The 21,468-nt window shown below is 42.8% G+C and overlaps 1 protein-coding gene across 3 annotated transcripts in view; it reads left to right on the plus strand.

Annotated features, from left to right (window-relative positions):
* Positions 1–15,614, plus strand: part of LOC139663061 (filamin-A-interacting protein 1-like) — a 50,625-nt gene extending 35,011 nt beyond the window's left edge. Inside the window, exons 5-7 of one of the 3 annotated variants that reach the window (XM_071541591.1) lie at positions 10,987–13,780; positions 13,969–13,971; positions 14,852–15,614. In XM_071541591.1, coding sequence (XP_071397692.1) covers positions 10,987–13,780; positions 13,969–13,971; positions 14,852–15,055 — 3,001 coding nt within the window. In that variant the 3' untranslated portion in view covers positions 15,056–15,614. Of the gene's footprint in view, positions 1–8,744; positions 8,877–10,986; positions 13,781–13,968; positions 13,972–14,851 lie in introns of those variants that run through there. The other 2 variants (XM_071541593.1, XM_071541594.1) reach the window with 2 other exon arrangements.
* The last annotated feature ends 5,854 nt before the right edge of the window (positions 15,615–21,468 follow it).

Consider the following 21,468-nt stretch of genomic DNA (forward strand, 5'->3'; position numbering starts at 1 on the left):
AGAGAGAGAGAGAGAGAAAGAGAGAGAGAGAGAGAGAGAGAGAGAGATGGCTTGTGACTCCTTGAAACAAAGTGATGCACAGTAGTGAACAGAACAACCAAAGAATGATTTTCCCTTTTCAGACAGTCAGGCTAATCAATCAATCAATCAATCAGCTTAAAAGAACTTGTCATTTTTTTAGGCAGGTGGTGAGAATATAGTTTGTGTATTCTTGTAACTCAGTATGTAGGCTACATATACTTTTTAAAATGTCCTTGCTGCTGATCTTTTAATTTTAATTTAATCTTTATATTTTTGTAGTTTGTCTTGTTTCAAGTGTACAAATCTGCTCTTTTTATGTTTATTTTGTGTAGTCAAGTCAAGTCACTCATTTCACAAGAAAAATTAGAGAAAAATCTGAAAAAATAGACATGATAACAAATCATCACAAGCCACAGTTCAAATGCCAGTAACTTTTTGCTGTGGATGGTGAGTTTGCCGACTCTACCAGACACTTTGCCAGGTAATCACCATCATTTAGATCAGTGATTCTCAACCTTTTTCATATCAAGGACCCCTAATTTAGAGCCACAGACCCCCATTTGATGAGATTTTGTCTCTCGGACCCAAATCTGAGAATATTTTTATTGTCAGATATGATTTTGTCCAGAATTCAATGACTATCTGTTTTGTAGTTAGAAAGATAACAGTGAAACTATGAACAAAATAGTCATTCCTCTACATTCTCTAATTGTGTTAACTTCATGTAAATTAAATAATGCTGAAGTTTAACAATTCATAATTTTTCTGGGGACCCCCTGGAACCCCCTCAAGGACCTCTTGTGGTCCCCGGACCCCACGTTGAGAACCACTGATTTAGATCTTCTGTTCTATTTTGAAAATCTAGTTAGCTGCGAAAATAATGAAAGTTTCTGACATAATTTGTGAATTAATAGTGTGAAAGTATTCGCAGGTCTATGATGATCTTCCTGGGTTCTGCAATTAATATTTATTGTATAAAACACACCAGCATCTTCTGTCTATATCAAAGGTTTATTCACGCATTCACGAATGGAGAGAAGGACAATTCAGGTGTATAATATAATTCTCTAAAGGGGATGGATGGATGTTTTTTTACCCGCTGAACCCTCCTGCTGTCTGAAAGAAAGAAAGTGTGAACGTGAATAAACAGACAGACAGAAAATAATTTGAATACCAGCATGATGATTCCAGGGGGAATTTAGGAGGCTGGAATCCAGATGTAGATCTAGGCGACTCTTAGTTCCTCGGACCCTCCGCAAGTCCGGACAGAGCAGCTGAGATCTCCCACAGCACGGTTCATCCTGCCCCTGTCCCGGGAAAACCACGCAACTGCAAGTCTGAATGAGTGGAATTGAAAATTTACATGATTGTTTATGCGAGTGAGTGAGTTTCATGACACTTAGATCCTTGGAACCTGTTAGAAATCCCAAAACACATGGGTATACATGACAAAATTCATCTTTTATTGAAAAACATACATTTTGCAGATCCGTGGCTTTCGTCCAACAGCAGCGACATGGTGCAGACATCAGATAAGACCCGGGATAGGGGTTTTGGATGGCGGTTCTGATAGGGATGGTAATGAGTCATGCTTTATCAAGGCATGGCAGAGAGTTTGTCAACACAGACACGGTTCACACGTAGATCCACTGGAAGACTTTAGATTTGGAGGTGCAGACTCAAAAAAAACCTAAACTGATGAAGACCAGCAGCTGAAATGCCTGTCAAGTGCGCACATTGTTCTATAGATTGTGTGCAGAAATACTCCAACTAAATAGTCCCAAGTCAGTCTCAGGTCTTGAGGCACAAGTCTCAAGTCAAGTTCCAAGCCTAAATGTAGATTACCAAGTCAAGTCCAAGTCAAGTCCATGTCATTAATGTCAAGTCTCAATCAGCAATCGCACGCATTTTCTCCAGAAAATGCACTTTTCTAGATTTTCTTATAATATTCCTATAGTGATTTACAGTGTGACCAAGTCAATTTTGCTCGAGCCCCAAGTCAGTCTCAAGTGTTGAGGCACAAGTCTCAAGTCAAGCCCAAAGTCTAAATGTAGATTACCAAGTCAAGTTCATGTCATTAATGTCAAGTCTCAAGTCTAAATGTAGAACAGCAAGTCAATTCAGAACAAATCAAGAGTCCAGTATCAATTTAATATCTTAAAGAAAACTAAATATCTAGGACTTTTCAATGCAATATGGTTTTAATAGGATAAAAACTTGGTAAGAGCATCAGAGTTTGATTTCTAGAATCAGTTTCAACTTCAATAAATTCAATCATTCCATACAAATTCAGAAAACAGAATTTAAATTCAGTCGTCTGCTGGAACAAATCTCATCACTTTCAATCTGAGTCATTTACACAAACACAAGATCTCAAGTCAAGACTTTAGAAACCTTTTCAAGTCATCAAAGTACAAGTCAGAGTCGAGTCCCAAGTCACCAGAACCCAAGTCGAGTCAAGTCTCAAGTCTTCTCTTCATGCATCAAGTCAAGTCTCAAACAATTAAAACTGTGACTCGAGTCCAAGTCATGTGACTCGAGTCCCCACCTCTGATATTTGCATATACTTTACATGGACATACCCAATTTAGGTGCCAGAGTTCCAGAAAGAGTGACCAATCACAAGAAAGTGGCAGTGTTTACCTGATGCACTAAACCCCACCCTTACAACAACAACAACAACAAAAAAACACACGTGAATTCAAAGCACATGTGCTTTTTTGACACATTGGTCTTCGTATGTGAACATGTCAGATTTCCCATTTCCCATTTCACCTGTGAATTTTCTCTTTCACATGTGAAATTAAGTTTTCAAATGAGAAACAAATATTGTCAGATGTAATCACAGGTGAAAACGTGAAAAAAACACTTTGCACCAATGAATTGAAGTCAAAACTGAGCAGCAACTGAAGTGCAGCTTTAAAATATGTCTATACCTAGTAGAGTATTTCAACATGGCATTCTTGTTGGCAGTATTTCTTATACAGCAGATGAAAATGTCCGTGCCCCCCCACCGGCTCTCAGCTCGGTCTGATAACACATTCCTCCTGGCTGCAGTCAGCCTGCAGATTCGCGGCAGGTGATATCATGAACGGGACGGTCCTGAGCACAAGGGGGATGATGTAACTCCCAAGAGAGATCATCAGATCAGCCTGGATGATTACAGGCTCTGTTCACACCGGTTCCTAACGCACTGTGAGTGAGCGAGCGAGCGGCTGATGATATCTGTTTGGAAACTATCCGGCCAGGAGTCGCAAAAACGGGAGCAGATCATCTTTCAGTGGGTGTGAACTTTATTTGGCGCTCTTTTTCCCCCCATTACTTTTCCCTCTCTTCCCCCTTTCCCCGATGAAATGAGTGAGTATCTACATTTTTAAATATTTAATAAAACATTATGTTCTATCAACCGTTTTCATTATCTGATCAGTTCTGACAACAGGCATTTTTAATGTGGACTCTTGGAAGATTAGCCAATGGGCTAAAAGAGATCCAAATGAAATCAAATCAAATCAACAGGCGACCAAACAACTAGTCTGCAGAACTACTTTAGCTTTTTAAGTTTTGGTGTAGCAGTACACTAACCTGACACGCCACACGGTTTGTTACACAGAACCATCTGGGAAGTCGTCCTTGAAAACTGTTTGGAAAAGAGCCGGCACTTTCAAAAAATACTTGACAGGTGATTGGATGAACCATCTGTCTATCACCGTCTATCACGGGCTAACTTCAGCCAATCAGATCAACGAACCATATGACGTAGTAGAACAGCGCCGAAGAGGAAAGACAACGACAAACTATGTAGTTAGCATGTTGGTAGATGATTCTTGCCGTCTTTGTAAGGAAAATTTATGCATAAAGGGCAAACTCTGACTCTCCAGTTCCGAAATAACTGATGTTATAGCAGCATCAGCCTCTTTAGGAGCCGCCATTGTTGTGAACGAACAGTTGCTTCTCGCTGTCGTCACACCTAAGCCCCGCCCCCAGCTGCCCTCATAGGACGCTGATTGGTCCGAACCACTGTGGTTCGGCCACAAACGCATAACTTGAAGCCTGGCAAGATGGATTCTCGTGTGATCATGATCTCGCGAATCCAGCTGCCTCGCAAGGTAAGCAGTACACTGCAGTAATTGGCTTCTCTTTGTCCATTGTGTAGCATTGGAGTAGAAAAACAGATTTGTTTCAAAGGTAAATGTAAACACTACAGAAGTTTAAGTCCAGTTTTACACCAATGGCCAGGCGGGGGGGCGTGGCCCCGCTGCCAACTGTTGTTGAAATAGAGACAAAACTCTCTGCGTTCTTCACTCTCGCTCGCTCTCAATGTCGACGCGTTCTTCAAAACGACTAGCTTCTATTTACTTTTTCGCAGAGGTGGGAACTCGAGTCACATGACTTGGACTCGAGTCACAGTTTTAATTGCTTGAGACTTGACTTGAGATCTTGTGTTTGTGTAAATGACTTAGATTGAAAGTGATGAGATTTGTTCCAGCAGACGACAGCATGTCAGGAAAAGGGGTAAACCTGCTCTACAAGTCTACAAGCTCTACAAGTGCCACTACGCCCTCCCAGTAGCAAAATGACGTGTAAAAATCTAGTTAAAAGTACTTAAAAGTAGATCATTTAAAAAGTTAAACTGTGTCTTTACTGTGTTTAAAAAAAGAAGAACATATGTCACATATGATGATACATATGGACAAAAGGAGTTCAAACAAGGTTATTTTAATTAAGGAAAAATTGCAAAATGATCGGCCAGTTTCTGCTGCAATGCAAATGGAGAACCTGCAAAATTTGTACCTTGTAATAGATGCAATTTAAAATGTTGTGCAGTACAATACTTCAGTCAAAACATACTTAAGTAAAAGTATAATTACTGATTGCAAAAAACACTCAAACAATACAAGTACACAAGATTCAAGAAAGCAACTCAATTACAGTAACAAAAGTAATTGTAATTTGTTGTATTTTTCTTTTCTTTTTGAAAGGAAATCAAAGAGTTCATCTTTTTGGCATTTTTCCTTTATTTACAAAAGGAAAGTTGAGAGGAAAACAGAGCAGGGAAGGTTCTGGCAGGATTTAGTGTCACATTTTTTTTTTTTTACATTTTTAGCTGTTTGGCTCATACCTTTATCCAGAGCGACTTACAGTACGGACACACGACTGTGGCGTGGCGAGGATCAAATCTGCGTCTTTGTGGTCACGGGACGGCCGCTCTAACCGCCGGGCCACCCTGCCACCCCCGGTCCCTGTCTGCTGAGGGACTCGAACCAATAAAACCACGTCTGGCCTCGCAGAAATATAGGTTTGATTCCCTGTAATTTCACAGCGGTGGACTATTCTGATTCATGTGAAAAATGCAGACGAAAAAAAAAATCCCCTTGTTTTACAGTCAACAGTCAACAACAAAATGTGCATTCTTGGTGTCAAAACGCTCTTGTTGACTCATCTGTTGGGAAAGTAAAAACAGGATGATAATTATTGTGACTATAATTAGCCGGGCATCAGCCTCTCCTGGTCTAATGTGTTTGCTCGGGGCTCGGCTCGGCTCGGCTTTACGACTGTTTTGGGCTTTATATAAAAAAGAATAGAGCTGAGGACAGGCAGGAGCATCATCTGCTAATGGGGTTATGGTAACAGATGGACAGGAGGAAAAAGATAAGATATACTATATGTTGGAGGAATTATTTAGAATTATTACTGTATATATTTGCGATTTAAAGCCGCACTAGGCTAGAGTTTTATTTATAAATACACCTGTCTTAGCAGTCTAAGGGCGTTTTCACACCTATAGTTCGTTTGCTCTGGTCCGAATCAGTTGATGAGTTTGTAAACTTGGAGCGTTTTCCCCTTGGTTCGGTTTCTTTTCACATTGAGAAAAATCCAAGCGAACCAAAATGCATCACTACAAACCCACGTGAGAACGTTCACTCCGCTTATTGGTCAGATGTGTCTGGGGCGGGAGCAAGAAAGTAAATACAGGAAGAAGGTCCTGTGTTCTGGACTAGTGCACATTGCTATGCAACATGGAGCAACGGCAGAGTTGGAATTTGCTCATCACTGTTGTAATTATCTGGGAAATATACCAGGCAAGACTGTACCAGCAGAATGCAGAATGCACTTTGAGGAAATGTCTTGAAAATGCTATACTGGCTACACCTGCTATACCTGCTATACCTGCTGTACCTGCTGTACCTGGCTACAGGAGCCGTTTAGCTCAAACTTGCAGTAAATTGAGTACACCTGGTAGTTGGGTCGGATCGAGGTCGGATCACGTTCCCACCACAAACGAACCGCTCCAGAGTTCATTCGGGACCGGACCGAGACCACCTCCTCTAAAGGGTCTTGGTGCGGTTGTTTTGGTCCGCACCCGAGTGCGATTACTGTGTTCACACCTGCCCAAACGAATCGCACCAAGGGGGAAAACGAACCAGAGTCCGACTTAACCGGACTAAAAGCGCAGGTGTGAAAACGCCCTAAATCACAAATTGAGGCTGCAGCAGTGAACAGCATCCCATCCTCTTCGCCAAATTAAATTCTGGTCACTTGTGAAATCCAAATTTAGATCTTCTCCTCTCTCGTCTCTTTGGTTTCTTTGGTATAAAGCATCACAGAACGGCCGGTTGGGAAACATGAGCGAGGTGTGTGACGTTTACTGACCTCACTGCACAGGATTTCTGGGTATTGAAGTTCAGATTTTTCACCAAGTACCCATTGTGCAAACCTACTGTAGTGCAGCTTTAAAGTCACAATGAAACAGGATGTTGAGAGCAGCTTGCCATTTATATGTCACTTCCAGGTACACGATGACATCACCACTAAAGTGATGAGATTTTGATACAAAAATACAAGAAAGTAATTTTTTTTGTAATTTTTTCGGCATAAAGTGTCAAATAGGTGTATGGTATGGTAGTTAGAATGAGCTAAAAAGGCGAAAAATGTTTTTTTCATTTTTCTTTTCTCTCTGACTTTAAGCACTATGCATTTCCATGTGAAAACCAGGATAATTGTTCCTAGAGAGAAACGATACGGCACTTAAAAGTTGAAGATTTCTGGTTGCAGAAATGAGACAAAGTTGATTGTAATTTCAAATATTGTTGTGCCTGTAGAAGCTGTGTTGATGTAATGATAAATACAGCAGGAGTGGATGATATTTATACTGTGTGGTTCAGCCTGGATGTTGTTATCCAGGAGTGTCTGGGACTTGAATGAAGGACAGCCAGAGTGTCTGAAGGCCAGTTTTTTTCCCTCATGATGCGCGCTTTTATAATTCCTCTGACAGATGACATCATCCATGCTGGCATTTGCATTATTCCTGCTCTCTTTCAAGACCAGAAATGTTATTGCTGAGAAGGGGAGTGTGTAAGTATGGAAGCCCATTTCCGCCAGTGTGATGAAAAAAAAAAGATCCTTATAAAATGATGATTATAATGAGAAACTTTCTCAGAATAATGAGTTAGTATCTCAAAATAATGAGTTAGTATCTCAAAATAATGAGTTAGTATCTCAAACATTATAAGTCATTATTTTGATAAAGTTTCTCATTGTTTTGAGATACTAACTCATTGTTTTGAGATACTAAGTCATTATTTTGAGATACTAAGTCATTATTTTGAGAAAGTTTCTCATTATTTTGAGATATGAAGTCATTAATTTGAGATACTAACTCGTTATTTTGAGATACTAACTCATTATTTTGAGATACTAACTCATTATAATGACTTACAGGACCGTTTTTTTCATCACACTGGCGGAAATGGGCTTCCATATGTAAGAGACGGCCTTTACATTTACAGTGAAGGTATTTAGCTGGAGCTTATATCCAGAGTGAATTGTGGAACAGTAGAATGGGCTTATATTCCTTGATCTAAAACATTACAAGCAACCAAGAGTAAGAAGTGCAAGGATCAAAGCCACAGCAGTCAGACAATGGATGAAAGAAATATTCCTTCCTGTGTCCTTTTGTGTATTTAGGTAGAATAATGCAGAGCAGTGAGAGGGAGAGATACTGTATCTGTAAGCTGTCTGTACCAGTCATACTTGGCTTGTTTAACAGTCTGAGCTATGCAAACCGCAAGCCTCCTCTGCTCTGTCTGAGGCCATGATCTCACACACAACACACACACACACACACACACACACTATTCTGTCGTTATGTAGAATTTATATCCATGTCGTTCCCCTTTGCACGATACATGGTGGATTATAATGAGAATGGCCGTGCAAGTCTGGCATTGTCCTCTCCAAAACAAAACTCTCTCCCCTTGCATTGTTGCCTTCGGTTTCTATGGAAACGCCGCCCCGGTCGCATGACAGACAGAGGGGACAATTAGGTCAGACGTGGAGCAGCGTTTTTGGGAGAGGATAAGAAACACAACAAGCGGGGAATGTTTAGACATAAAAGTGGCTTAACATGTGATTTCATACCCGCTGAAACTCTCCCAGCGGCTGCCCACTCCCTCCCTCCCTCCCTCCCTCCCTCCGCCCCTGAGAGAGAGAGAGAGCAAAATAGGGGAAAAGTAGGGGAAGAGATTGCTAAAAGCCTTCCCCCCCCCACCCCACCGGCTCCAACCCCTCCTCCTCTGTGTCCAAACAAGGGCAGCGCCATTCTGCACCATATATGGGCCGGGTGACATCACCGGCCGGCGGAGCAGCAGCGCTCTTTTACACAACACGCACCTTTCATTGTCCATTGATGACATGTTAGGAATGTGATGGCTAATTCCCCGCGGAGCCGGGGCCCCTCCCTCGCTCTCTGACCCCGTGAGACTCCCAGCAGCAGCAGCAGCAGCAGTCCGGCTCCTGCCCAGACCAAAAAACACTCTTTAGATATGGACCGACCTGCCCTGCATCCCAACTTGTGGGTAAGTTTAGTAGAGTTTCGGGGGAGAGCTGTGGGAACTTTTTTTTTTTTTTTCTTGTGAGAGAGTGCAATCTGGCTGCAATCATGTATTTATTGTAGATTGACTTGATGGTGACTTTGTGTAGAAATTGGAGATTTGTTTGTAATGTTTGTAAATGCAGTGCTAGGACCTGTTTATGCATTCGGGTGTCTGCTGTGATTGTGCATGCTCCATATGAAAGGAGACCTGTTGCAGAGTCTCTCTGAGCTGCTGCACAGAGGCACACACACAGACTCCCGCAGAGATTAGTTAAACATCTACCAAAAAGCACATTAACTCAGGCAGGTTTGTTTCTCAGATCTTGGTTGGCAGCTCTGCACCGCCTCTGATTTTGTTTTAACTTGTTTGTGTCTCATGCGAAGCTAAAATTGTCAGTATTCATTTAACACTAGGAGTGAAGAAATCAACAGTCTGTCAGTGTTTATATGAGTCTGCACCCATCAGAGATAATTTAACACTTCTGAACAGCTGCCCAGAGCCATATCAGCTCTGCGAGTGGACAAACAACTCTGCAATCAACACTTGTCAACTCAAAATAATTGCCACTGAAAAATCAAGGCTGGAAAATTTGCTATGTGTGGTACTTTGCTCAGTGTAACTGGTACAGTAGGCACACACCAGTGTTTCCCCCAGAATTTTACACTTAGCAGGGTGGAAAACCCTCTGAAATTGCATTTTAAGATTTGTTTTGGGGCATTTTTTTTAGAGAGTTGAAAGTAGGGCTGGGCGATAATTCAATATTATCGTTTATCGTCTTTCAGTGGAATCATATTGTGACGATATGCAGATATTTTAATATCGTGACACACATTTCTGCTGTCTAAATTGATGATGACAAGCAAATTTTACTTAAAAACTCTCATAAAATGAGGTATGGTAGGAATATTATTTGAAAATTTCAGTTCCGTTTGACACCACACCTAACATCAACATTCGGTTCAATGAGATGAACATTAATTTGATTATTTAACGTGATTTTGCATACATGAACCATATCATGATATATATTGATATCGAGAAAAATCCTTATGATTATCATGATATTGATTTCAACCATATCGCCTAGCCCTAGTTGAAAGTGATGAGAGACAGGAAAAACTGGAGTAGAGAGAGAGAGATGACAATCCTGGGCCGGATTCAAACCCAGGACATCCCATGAATCAGCATTTTGACCACTGGACACTAAAACTCTCAACTGAAACCCAAACAAATGAAATTCGTTTAGGTGGGAAATTTGTTTAGCAGCTTCTTAAGGCAGGCTGACCCGTCCTCACCTATTCAAAGGTAGGGGAAACTCTGGTACTGGCTGGGTAAGTCACAGCAGAAACAAATAAAACCCACAACTAGTATCTCCATGCACCTGTGTACTAATGGAGTTCCTGACCTGCAGCTGTTATTCTTTCCTACTGCACTTCGCTCACTGCACTAGACAGGCCGGGGTAAGCTCTGTCGGAGAGAATCACATGAGTGTCCAGGCACTAATCTGCCTGTTTTTCCTTTGTTCCCTCGCTTATCATGCTGCAGCCATTTATTCTGCTTGCCTGCCTCCCCATCCAGGCTCAGGGACTATAATGCTCTCATTCTGAGTCTGGTCAGGCTTCTCAGAGATGTCCGCCGTCTTTCGCTGTGTGATTTACTTACAGGAAACATGGTATACTGTAGAGTAGCTGATGGGGTGGTCATTTTAAATTGGTCCTATTGGTTTACTACATGTTTATATGTTACCGCATATCATGGGAGGAGTGGTCACACGAGCAATATCTGGAAAAAACCGTTGTTCACCGAGGATACAGGTGAATGAATTTAGAGGTGATGGAGGCAAGGTGTTTAATAAGTAACTGTCTTTTAATGAGTGATTGATAATAAATAAGAACTGTTCCTTTTCCACGTCTTGTAATTTTTTATCATGTCAAATTTTCATCATGTTTATAACCAAATCCTTCAACAAAATGATGATTTTGGCATTGCAGTACTAAAATATACATAAAAAAAATTATGTTCTGATGTTCAAAAATGATGTTTGATACAATGCTCCACTCACATTTTGTATTTCTCTCCTTCTGTTTCTCAGACTCAAAAGGCTGTTGGAGCAGGAGAAGGCCTACCAGGCTCGTAAGGACAAGGACCACAGCAAGAGGTTGGAGAAGGTCAGAGGGGAACTAGTCAGGCTCAAGTCCTTTGCCCTGATGTTGGTGGACGAGCGGCAGCTGCACATCGAGCAGATCGACCAGCAGAGCCAGAAGGTCCAGGACCTCACTCAGAAGCTGCAGGAGAGAGAGCAGCGGCTGACGGCCATCAGTGGCACCGCCAAGGAGGACGGCCAGAAGGTCCTGAAGCTGGAGGCCGAGCTGGAGCACAAAGCAGCCAAATTCGCCCAGGAGCACGAAGAGATGACCGCCAAGCTGGCAAACCAAGAGTCCCAAAGCCGGCAGCTCAGGCTGAAGCTGGCCGGCCTGTCGCACAAGATTGAGGAGCTGGAGGAGAGCAACAAAACGTTGCAGAAATCAGAGGAGGACCTCCAAGAGCTGAGGGAGAAGATCAGCAAAGGGGAGTGCGGGAACTCCAGTCTCATGGCAGAACTGGAGAACCTGCGGAAGAGAGTGCTGGAGATGGAGGGTAAGGATGAGGAGATAACCAAGACAGAGACTCAGTGCAGGGAGCTGAGGAAGAGGCTTCAGGATGAGGAGAGCCACAGCAAGGAGCTGAGGCTGGAGGTGGACAAACTGCAGAAGAGAATGGTAGAACTGGAAAAACTGGAGGGAGCTTTCAATAGGAGCAAAACAGAGTGTTCTCAGCTTCATATAAACCTGGAAAAAGAGAAATGTGTGGTGAAGGATCTTGCTGGTGAGCTGGAGACGGTGAAGAGCCGTGTGAAAGAGCTAGAGTCCTCAGAGTCTAAGTTTGAAAAGGCAGAGTTGGTCCTCAAAGACGACCTTATGAAACTGAAGTCATTCACGGTAATACTAGTGGATGAAAGGAAAAACATGGCAGAGAGACTTAAACAGGAAGAACAAAAAAGTGATGATTTAAATAAGATGTTCAAAGCTGAGCAGAGCAAAGTTATGGAGGTCACAGAGAAGCTCATTGAGGAGAGCAAAAAACTCCTCAAACTCAAATCAGAGATGGAAGTTAAAGTGACAAGTCTCACTAAAGAGAAAGATGATCTGAAAACTAAACTTGCAAGTGAAGAGGAAAAGTGTAGGGAGCTAAATTCCAAGGTAAGTGTGATGAAAATAAGAATGGATGGACTAGAGGAGACAGAGAGGGAATCGCTGAGAAGGCGGACCAACAAGGACACTAACAGATATCCGGACGAGGACAACAAAGTGAAAGAGCTCACGCTGGAAATTGAAAGACTGAAAAGCCGTCTCAAACAACTTGAGGTGGTAGAGGGGGATTTAATGAAGACAGAGGACGAGTATGATCTACTGGAGAAAAAGTTCAGAACAGAGCAGGACAAAGCAAATGCCCTCTCTCAGCTGCTGGAGGAGATGAAGGGTCAGATTGCCAGAAACAAAGCCATAGAGAAAGGCGAGGTAGTTTGCCCAGAGGCCGAGCTGAGAATTCGCTGCAAGATGGAGGAGAATAAAACCAGAGAGCTGCAGACGGACGTCCAAGCACTGAAGGAGAAGATCCACGAACTGATGAACAAGGAGGACCAGCTCTCCCAGCTGCAGGTGGATTACTCTGTTCTGCAGCAGCGGTTCATCGAGGAGGAAGAGAAGAAGAAGAGCATGAGCCAGGAGGTAGCCAACCTCACCAAGGAACTGGAAGCCACCAAGCGCTACAGTCGCGCTCTGAGACCCAGTATGAACGGTCGGAGGATGGTCGACGTCCCCGTCACCTCCACCGCAGTGCAGACGGATGTGGTGGCCGGTGAGCCTGCGGAGGAGGAGACGGCGGCGGGCTTCATCAGGAAGTCAGTCCTGGAGGAGAACCATTTAATGAGCAACCTAAGACAACGGGGTCTCAAGAAGCCCGCAGTGCTGGAACGCTACCCTCCAGCGGCGGCATCAGAACTCGGGCCGAGAAAATCCTGGATACCCTGGATGAAAAAGAAGGAGGCCATTACACTCACTCAGACCGTCCCAGAGAAGACAAACCCTCGGATCAATGGGGAATCCTCGCTCCAAGCATCTGAGATGACCATGTCCCAAAAGCCTGGCCAGCCGCTGCGCATACGCGTGACCCCCGATCACGAGAACAGCACCGCCACCTTGGAGATCACCAGTCCTCGAGCCGAGGATTTCTTCTCCAGCACCACCATCATCCCAACACTCGGCCTTCAGAAACCTCGCATCACCATCGTCCCCAAGCCCACCACCGTGACGTCAAAGACCAAGGCCGGCGAGGTGACGGGCGGTCTCGATCGAGCCAAATCTCCGGTCACTATAACCACCATCTCCAGGGCCAAGTCTCCAGACAAGAGCAAAGGCTCCAGCTCCGACGGCCCTCAGTCGCCGGTGTCCATCATCACAGTCAGCACCACTCCCGTGGCCGAAGCGTCCGCCTCACCCGAGCCCCAGGAAATGGCCACCGGACGCGCCGTGTTCAAGCAAACTGTGCCCGCACCGGTCAGGAAATACAACACCAACAGTAACATCATCACAACAGAGGACAACAAGATCCACATCCACTTGGGCCCGCAGTTCAAGAGGCCTTCGGACAGCTGCAGCAGTCCCACCTTGATGGTCAGGCCTCTGGGTCTGAGCTCAGAAAGCAAGGAAACCGCAACGGGAACCGTGCTCCGCTCCCCGCGCCAACCCAGCAGCACGTCGGCGGGGAAGGCGACTCCCAGCAAAATGACGAGCAGCATAACGATCACGCCCGTCACCTCCGCAGCCTCCAGGCCGACACAGTCAGTGGTGAGAGCTTTGCTGTGTCTAATATCCTGCATCTTTCTGCATTCTCTAGCTTTCTTTCTGAATAAGTTGTGACTCCATAAACGTAGAGGCATAAGTGAAATTCTGCCGTTTCATCGACAAACAAAAATATCTGAATGATTTCTAATCTTTTACGTTGCAGTTGCTTCTGAAATGTTTCAAAATGATAGCAGGTGGTGTGTGCTCCCTAGATAGCACTCTCTCCAGGTATACAACAGTGAATATACCTTTCACAGTGTAAACCATACTAACACTGGAATGACTTGACATGCATTAGATGCCACTGTAGAGAGGCCTCTCCATGGGTCTTGTATTGACGATCACAACTTTACTGACAAATTCCCTCCTTTTAACTAAACACGGGCAAGAAATGACCAATTTGGATGTTTGATTTGTGCGCTAATAAGCACATCAAATAAATAGATAAACAGAATCTACTTCAAATTCCCATAAAGCAACAAATTTCTTATCTTATGTCAATCAATATCCAAGATGGCCAGCCCTCATCAACCCTTACACACCGGTGTAAATGGAGTTTGCCTTTCATTTACATGCAATAACAATGACATCTACAACCACAGGTTACATAAAGCAGTGGTTCTCAACGTGGGGTCCGGGGACCACCAGGGGTACTTGAGGGCGTTCCAGGGGGTCCCCAGCAAATTGATGAATTATTAAACTTCATCGTTATTTCATTTACAAGAAGTTATCACAGTTAGAGAATGTAGAAGAATGACTGTTTTGATCATAGTTTCTCTGTTATCTCTCTACCAACAATACAGACAGTCATGGAATTCTGGACAAAATCATATCTGACAATAAAAAATATTCTCAGATTTGGGTCTGAGAGACAAAATCTCATCAAATGGGGGTCCGTGGGCCTAATGTGGACTAAATTAGGGTCCTTGATATGAAAAAGGTTGAGAATCACTGACATAAAGAACAGTTAATTGATAACCACTGTGTTAAAGAGCTTGTTATGATTAACTAATGATCCAAATCTTTCCCTGTGCTTGTGTCTTATGTCGTTTGTCGCTTTTTTTTTCCCCCCAGCCCGGTTCGGATGTGCAGTCAACTCGGGCCGCAGCCACACGAATCCCTATGTCAAAAGGTATGAAAACAGGCAGCAAGGCGGTTCTGGGCTCCTTCTCCACGATGACAAGGTTAGAGTCGCGCGCCGAGAGCCAGTCGATGAAAATCGAGCTGAGGAAGTCGACAGTGTGCGGCTCTGCCTCCACAGCGGGGGGGAAGAGCTGAGAGCTAAATACGCTGCCATGGAAACGACTCAATATGAACGCCTCATGATTGAGTGTGTAACCTATCTGCTGCCAAAAAGAGATACAGGCCACATCGCTGTATACATACACAGCTGGGACTCCATCTCTGTGCTGACACATGATGTCGCTTCTCATAACAGCTTAGCCGATGCACTATTTTATCACAATCAGACACTCAGTTTGCAATTATATCTGTTTCCAAAATAGATTTCATGTATTCACTTTCCAGGTTATTTTTCATTTTCACTCGTCTAAGTTACAGGTTGTCATGAGGCATCTCTGCATGTGAAAGCACTGCTTATTTTGAGTGATGTATTGATTAACTCCATCTCGTTGATCATTGGCAGTAGCTGTAGGTTGTTGTTTTTTTTTTTTTTTTAATCTCATCATTCACATTGTTCATAGCATGCGTGTTCATTTCACCACTGCTTATGGAGGTTTCCAATCACTGAAGCACTATGAATTGTTTGTGGAGGATGAATTGTCATCATTTATCAAAGACACTCATTTGTGACAGGCACCAAAATAAAAACTATTTATCTCTGAACCAATGGCATTGCTTCATAGCATTCATTTTTCATGGTTTTGTGTGAGCTTTGTGTGACTATATGAGCAGGTAAGTATCAACTAGGAAACCTCCATACTATTAACCCATGCTGCTGTCCTAAAGGCTGCTCACCTAAACACACAGAAACAACCATGAAAGCTGCATTATCTCAGCTTACATGTTCATATAGTTTTCACTTGACGTTTCCATGGCCTGTGCAAAAAAGTCATTCCATGGGCTTCTATTTAGCAAAAGACTTTTAAAATGTGAAACAAAGTGAACAGACAAACAACGCTTTCATCAAGCTTTGAGTTCGTACGTCAAAACTTCATTCACCTTGCTAACTGTAAAGCCTTTACCTTGGACAATGAACCTCAAGGTGCTGCTGATACACAGGGCAATTCATGCCCCGGCATTGTTGCTCTGATCACGCAGAGATATCTTGTTGCCAGGAAACATTTCAATAGATGTTTGATTCTACTTCTTGGACACCCAAAAAAATTGCCATGTGTATCACCACCATTACATAGTGAGGGTTAGAAAAGGAGGAGAGTGGAAACAAGCGGAGACAGGCCATGTTTGTCTTGGTCTTAGTTCCCATAAGGATCCAGTTGCTGCAAAAGAAATCTGAATGTGACTGATGAACTCCCTAAAGCAGTGGTTCTCAACATGGGGTCTGGGGACCACCAGGGGTCCTTGAAGGGGTTCCAGGGGGTCCCCAGCAAATTGATGAATTGTTAAACTTCACCGTTATTTCATTTACAAGAAGTTAACACAATTAGACAATGTAGAAGAATGACTGTTTTGATCATAGTTTCTCTGTTATCGCTCTACCTACAATACAGACAGTCATGGAATTCTGGACAAAATCATATCTAACAATAAAAATATTCTCAGATTTGGGTCCAAGAGACAAAATGTGGTTCTAATATGGACTAAATTAGGGGTCCTTGATATGACAAAGGTTGAGAGTCACTGCCCTAAAGACCCACCAAAGCATCAGGAAGAACGTTTTGTTGAGTTTTGCATTATATCACACCAGGATGTCAAAAAATGAACCTGTTTGAAGGAATGAATGAATAAATGAACTTTATTTATAAAACACCACACAAGTGCTTTACAATTCAGCAGCAAGTTAAAAACACATACACAAGAAAAAGGAAGGATCAAAACAAGTGGTGTTCAGAACCACAAGATCTTTGCAAATTTACCAGCAGAGAGTGTTATAGTCACATTTATTTTGCATATTATGTCATATTTGATCTATTTCAACATTACAGAGGCGGCACAGTAGAATAATGTGCATTTTTCAGCATCTAGCTCCCTCACATGGACAAGTAAGGAAGTCTGTTTTATTTCTGGAAATGCAGAATGCCACAGCAGTAAATCCAGATAATCTTCATGTCGACAAGTGAAGAAGAAGAGAACTGATACCGTTTAGAGATTTGACATCCCTAAAGATATAAATGATTGGTTTAAATTGCCACAGCCTCTTTTTACGGCTATGTCACTGCAGCACAAACTTTGATTAAACATGCCCTCTAACTAATCGATGAACCACTTTAATCTACAAGAACTGCCTTGTTTTCTAAATGGAGATCAGGGAAAAAAACTGGTCCCATCTCCACAAACTCCACTATCTTAATTAGCCCTGTAATAAACGAATTAAATAAATAACCAGGAGAATCAGGCAATGAGAAATAGTGCTGATGCAAGGCGACACAGGAGTGACAGAGAGAGAGTGAGAGAGACAGGCACCAGGCCAAAGACACGATGACGTGATTCCTGGTGTTTCTCTGGAGAAGAAGCATCCGGAAAAAAACAAGGAACGGTAAACATAAAGAGAAAGTAAAACCCTGATTCATAACGAGCGGGTCCCTCTCTCTTTCAGCTCATGTTGGCTGTGACTCCCCCGCAGGCTGTTTGACAGAGATTTAGCCGGATCAAATGCTCTTCCCGGGAACAACATCTGAGGCCCGGACAGGATTATTAAAATCACATCTGAGGCTGATCTCTCCTCCGGAGTCATGCCATGCCCTTCTGCTGAGAAAACACTTCTGAAGCCAAGTCCACATTACTGCAATTTTCGCCGTTTTTTCCCTTTTCTTGCCTGACAGCATTGATTGATTGCCACGACTCTTCGACCCTTGAAACCTGTTAAAAAACCACATTGTATGATTTCATAAATGCCTTAGGGTCGAGAATATGAGCGGCAGTATTTTCTTCATTCCTGAAAAAACTGTTTTCTGTCCAGCAGCATTATGTTGTTTTCAGACGACTCCTTTAACAACCTCTTAGCTGCTGGCTGCTGTCAGTTATTCCTGACATATCACAGCAAATTTTCCAGTGTTAATAAGTGTTGATATATCTCAGTACAGTTATACTGAGCTGATAAGAGTTAATTTGAGAGTTGTTTGGCCACTCATCTGGTTCTGGGGCGGCTGGTCAAAACTATCTTAAAGGAATAGTTCACCCAAAAATGAAAATCCTGTCATCATCTCCTCCCCCTCATGCCAGTTGAAACACAGGTGAAGTTTGTCCATATAACACACAGGGAGGCTGCAGCACAACTCCATAGCAGCCTTCTCCAAAACAACTGAAGTCAGTGGGGACCAGTTCTTCAGAGTTCCAAAAAGACCTACAGTATATTTACACCATCATTTAGTGCAAATCTGAACTACAGCTGATTGATTTGCAACAAATAATGGTGTATAGGTCTTTCTATTCACAGTGTGATTGTTTGGCTGTTTTTGTTTTGGAGCTCTAAAGAACAGGTCCCCATTGACTTCAGTTGTTTTGGAGAAGGCTGCTACCAAGTTGTGCTGCAACCTCCCTGTGTGTTATATGGACTAACAAATTTCACCTGTGTTTCATTTGGCATGAGGGTGAGTGGATGATGACTGGGAGAATTTTCATTTTTGGGTGAACTATTCCTTTAAATTTTAAATGAACTCTGATGGGTGGTGATTTATATAGAACCAGGCATCATTTTTCACTCTAAATTAACACTGACAATTCTGCTGTGTAGACTTCAAGGATGGTTCATGACAATATCAACTAAAGCTGCACTAGACAAGATTTTTATGTAAAATCACACCTGTCTTATCACCCTGAATCACAAAGTGGGGCTGCAACAGAGAAGAGCGTCCCATCCCCACTAACTTGAGATGCTGTGGATTTGCCCTTTTTGCCCAAATGAACTCTTGGTGTCTGGTACGGTCACTTCTCCACCTATAGGAAGTGACAAATTGAAATTTAGGAGTGAAATACCAGCGCTCCATCCAGAGAGAAAGCTGGACTCACCAGCGTTAGATCTTTTTCCTCTCTCGTCTCTTTGGTTTCCTTTGGTATACAGCATCACAGACTGGCTGGATTGGTAAACAGTTAACTGACCTCACCCTAACAGGATTTCTGGGTATTGAAGCTCTCACTGCCATTTGGAGCTGCAGAGTCGCCCTCTTGCAGCTTTAAACCAGATCTGTCAACTCTCCCGGTTTTTTCCCGGGTTTCTCCTGTATTTTCACCCCCTCTCTCCCGCCGTGCTCCCGTTTGGTAATTTTCCCCGTAAATCTCCCGTATTTCCCTTTTTTATTTTTACTGTTATACAGAATAGAATCCTAATTGGCCCAGTCAAGTTGTTTCCGTTAGATCCATAGGCTTACATGGATATATAATATGCCAGCAAAGCCCTGCTATACCCACACCAGTGCAGCAGGTTGCAGCATAAAAACAGAAAGCAGCAATCTTGTCCCGTCTTCTTTTTGACAAGTCATGACACGAGTTCATTCAGTCAGCAAACATTGCAAAAGATGGAGAACGAAATCAGTGATCAGACGCCAGCAAAAAAAGCTAAATATCTATGTAGATATTTAGACATTTGGGAGACTATTTTCATACATCACAAAGTCACCAGTAGACATACTCGAACATACCCATATCGTAACATAACATAATAGTTACCAATAGACAAACAGAGTCATCAGTAGACATACTCGTAGACATAATAGACACACTCATACATATACCCATACACATAGGCTACCAGGAGGAGGGGGACAGGCCAGGCCAGCTGGACATCTTTTGTGGCCAGGAAGGAGTGGTATGTTGGGAAACAACCGTGCGTTTTGCAGGGTTTGTAGGATGGAGTTTAGTCTTGGTCACGGTGGGAAAAATTATGTCAGCCAGCATGCTAGGTCGGTGAAACATAAGCGCGCCCAAAACACGCCCAACCCCTTTCATGATGTAAAAATGATGGTCGGGTGTAGTGGGGGTCCCGGAAAATCTCCCTCATTTTCAAAGCCCAGTGTTGACAGGTATGCTTTAAACACCAGCTGACAGAAATAAGCGCTCACTGCCTGTTTAATGGTTTCTTTCCCAGCAGAAAACGTTATGCAGTGTGTGTGTGATTGTTGAGCTGAGATGAAACTGTAACGCAGGCCTCCTTCCTCCATCCCTCCTCCCTCCCTCCTCCCTCCCTCCCCCCTCCTCCCTCGCCACCCGTCTGTTAAAATCTGCAGCTGGAGGTCCATTAATGAACGCCAGCTCAGCACGCAGATCCCTCCTGCTGCGAGAAACATCTCCAAGTCGTCTGATGGGAGTCTTTCCTCAGCGGCTGTCCTGCAGTTTCTCATTAGCCCGGTTAGCGCTACAGGACAAACAGGGCTAACAAACACTTACTCATCAGTTCTGGGACTCTGTTGCCCCCTATGCAGCAATACTGTGGCTCTCTTTACGCGCTGTCGGCAAGAGATAACAGCCTGCAAGCTCGGCTGTGGTTTCAAATGAATGAATGGGGAGTTTTCTTGCAGAATGCTGTGTATGGAAACATCTTTGGAATCCAGTCACTATACCTGAAATTTTGCATTCACCATCTCCAAAATAGAGGATCCGGTCTGTAAAAGTTATATAATTTTGTCAAGCCATTCTTTAAACAGTTTGCTTCATTTTGAGTTTAAAGATAAGATTTTTTTTTTTTGAATAGTGGATACCTCATTATGTTATGGATGTATTCAAATTGTGCCTTTGGTCTTGTGTTATTATAATTATCTAATTTTGGTCCTAGACATGAGAAGCTCCACTTTGCCCCACAGTGGAAATATTTTGCTTTTGGAAAATGTGGTTCAGGCTGGATTGAGAGCATTGTTTTGAAAGTAGGGCCGGGCGATATTGACAAAAATCACAATATTTTAGTCCGAATACCTCGATATCGATAATGTGATGATATTTTGGGGATGAGTATTCGTGCTTTCATAAGATATTTACACGCTAGAAAATTTTGAAGATCAGTAATGATCATTAGTAATCAGTAATAAGCCAATCATTAATCATTTTACTCACTTTAAAATTGTGTCACTTTACTGTAAGGCAGCCATTAAGACCAGGAAGAAGTGACATTTAAGTTATTTCAAAATATTATGATAACCAAAATCCCAGACGATATCTAGTCTCATATCACGATATCGATATTATACGATATATCGCCCAGCCCTATTTGAAAGTGTCAGTGAAGTTACTGAAAGTTGTTTGGGTGATGAAGATGCAACAGCAAACCAATGACATCAGTTTAAAAATGTATTTGAAGAATGGATGATTTGCATATTACTTGTGTTACTCAAAACTGTTATATACACAAACCTGAGTATGAATTTGGCTGTGACAGTGTGTGAGTATGATGTAACACAGTTTGGTGTTTTTCCAAAGAGCTCACTACTAAGCAGATGTGTGTTTTTTTTTTTTTTCCTGTAACTTGTGGCTTTGATCCACATGATTCACACACTGCTGTAGGTCTGTGATGAAATAGACTTTGCACGCAGGCCAAGCTTATTTTAGACACTCGTATGATCATG

This window comes from Centroberyx affinis, unplaced genomic scaffold (genome assembly GCF_046629955.1).
Source record: "Centroberyx affinis isolate AG114_WGS23_722 - 3 ecotype Tasmania unplaced genomic scaffold, CSIRO-AGI_Caff_v1 ptg003906l_1, whole genome shotgun sequence".
In the NCBI taxonomy this organism is placed as follows: Eukaryota; Metazoa; Chordata; class Actinopteri; order Beryciformes; family Berycidae; genus Centroberyx; species Centroberyx affinis.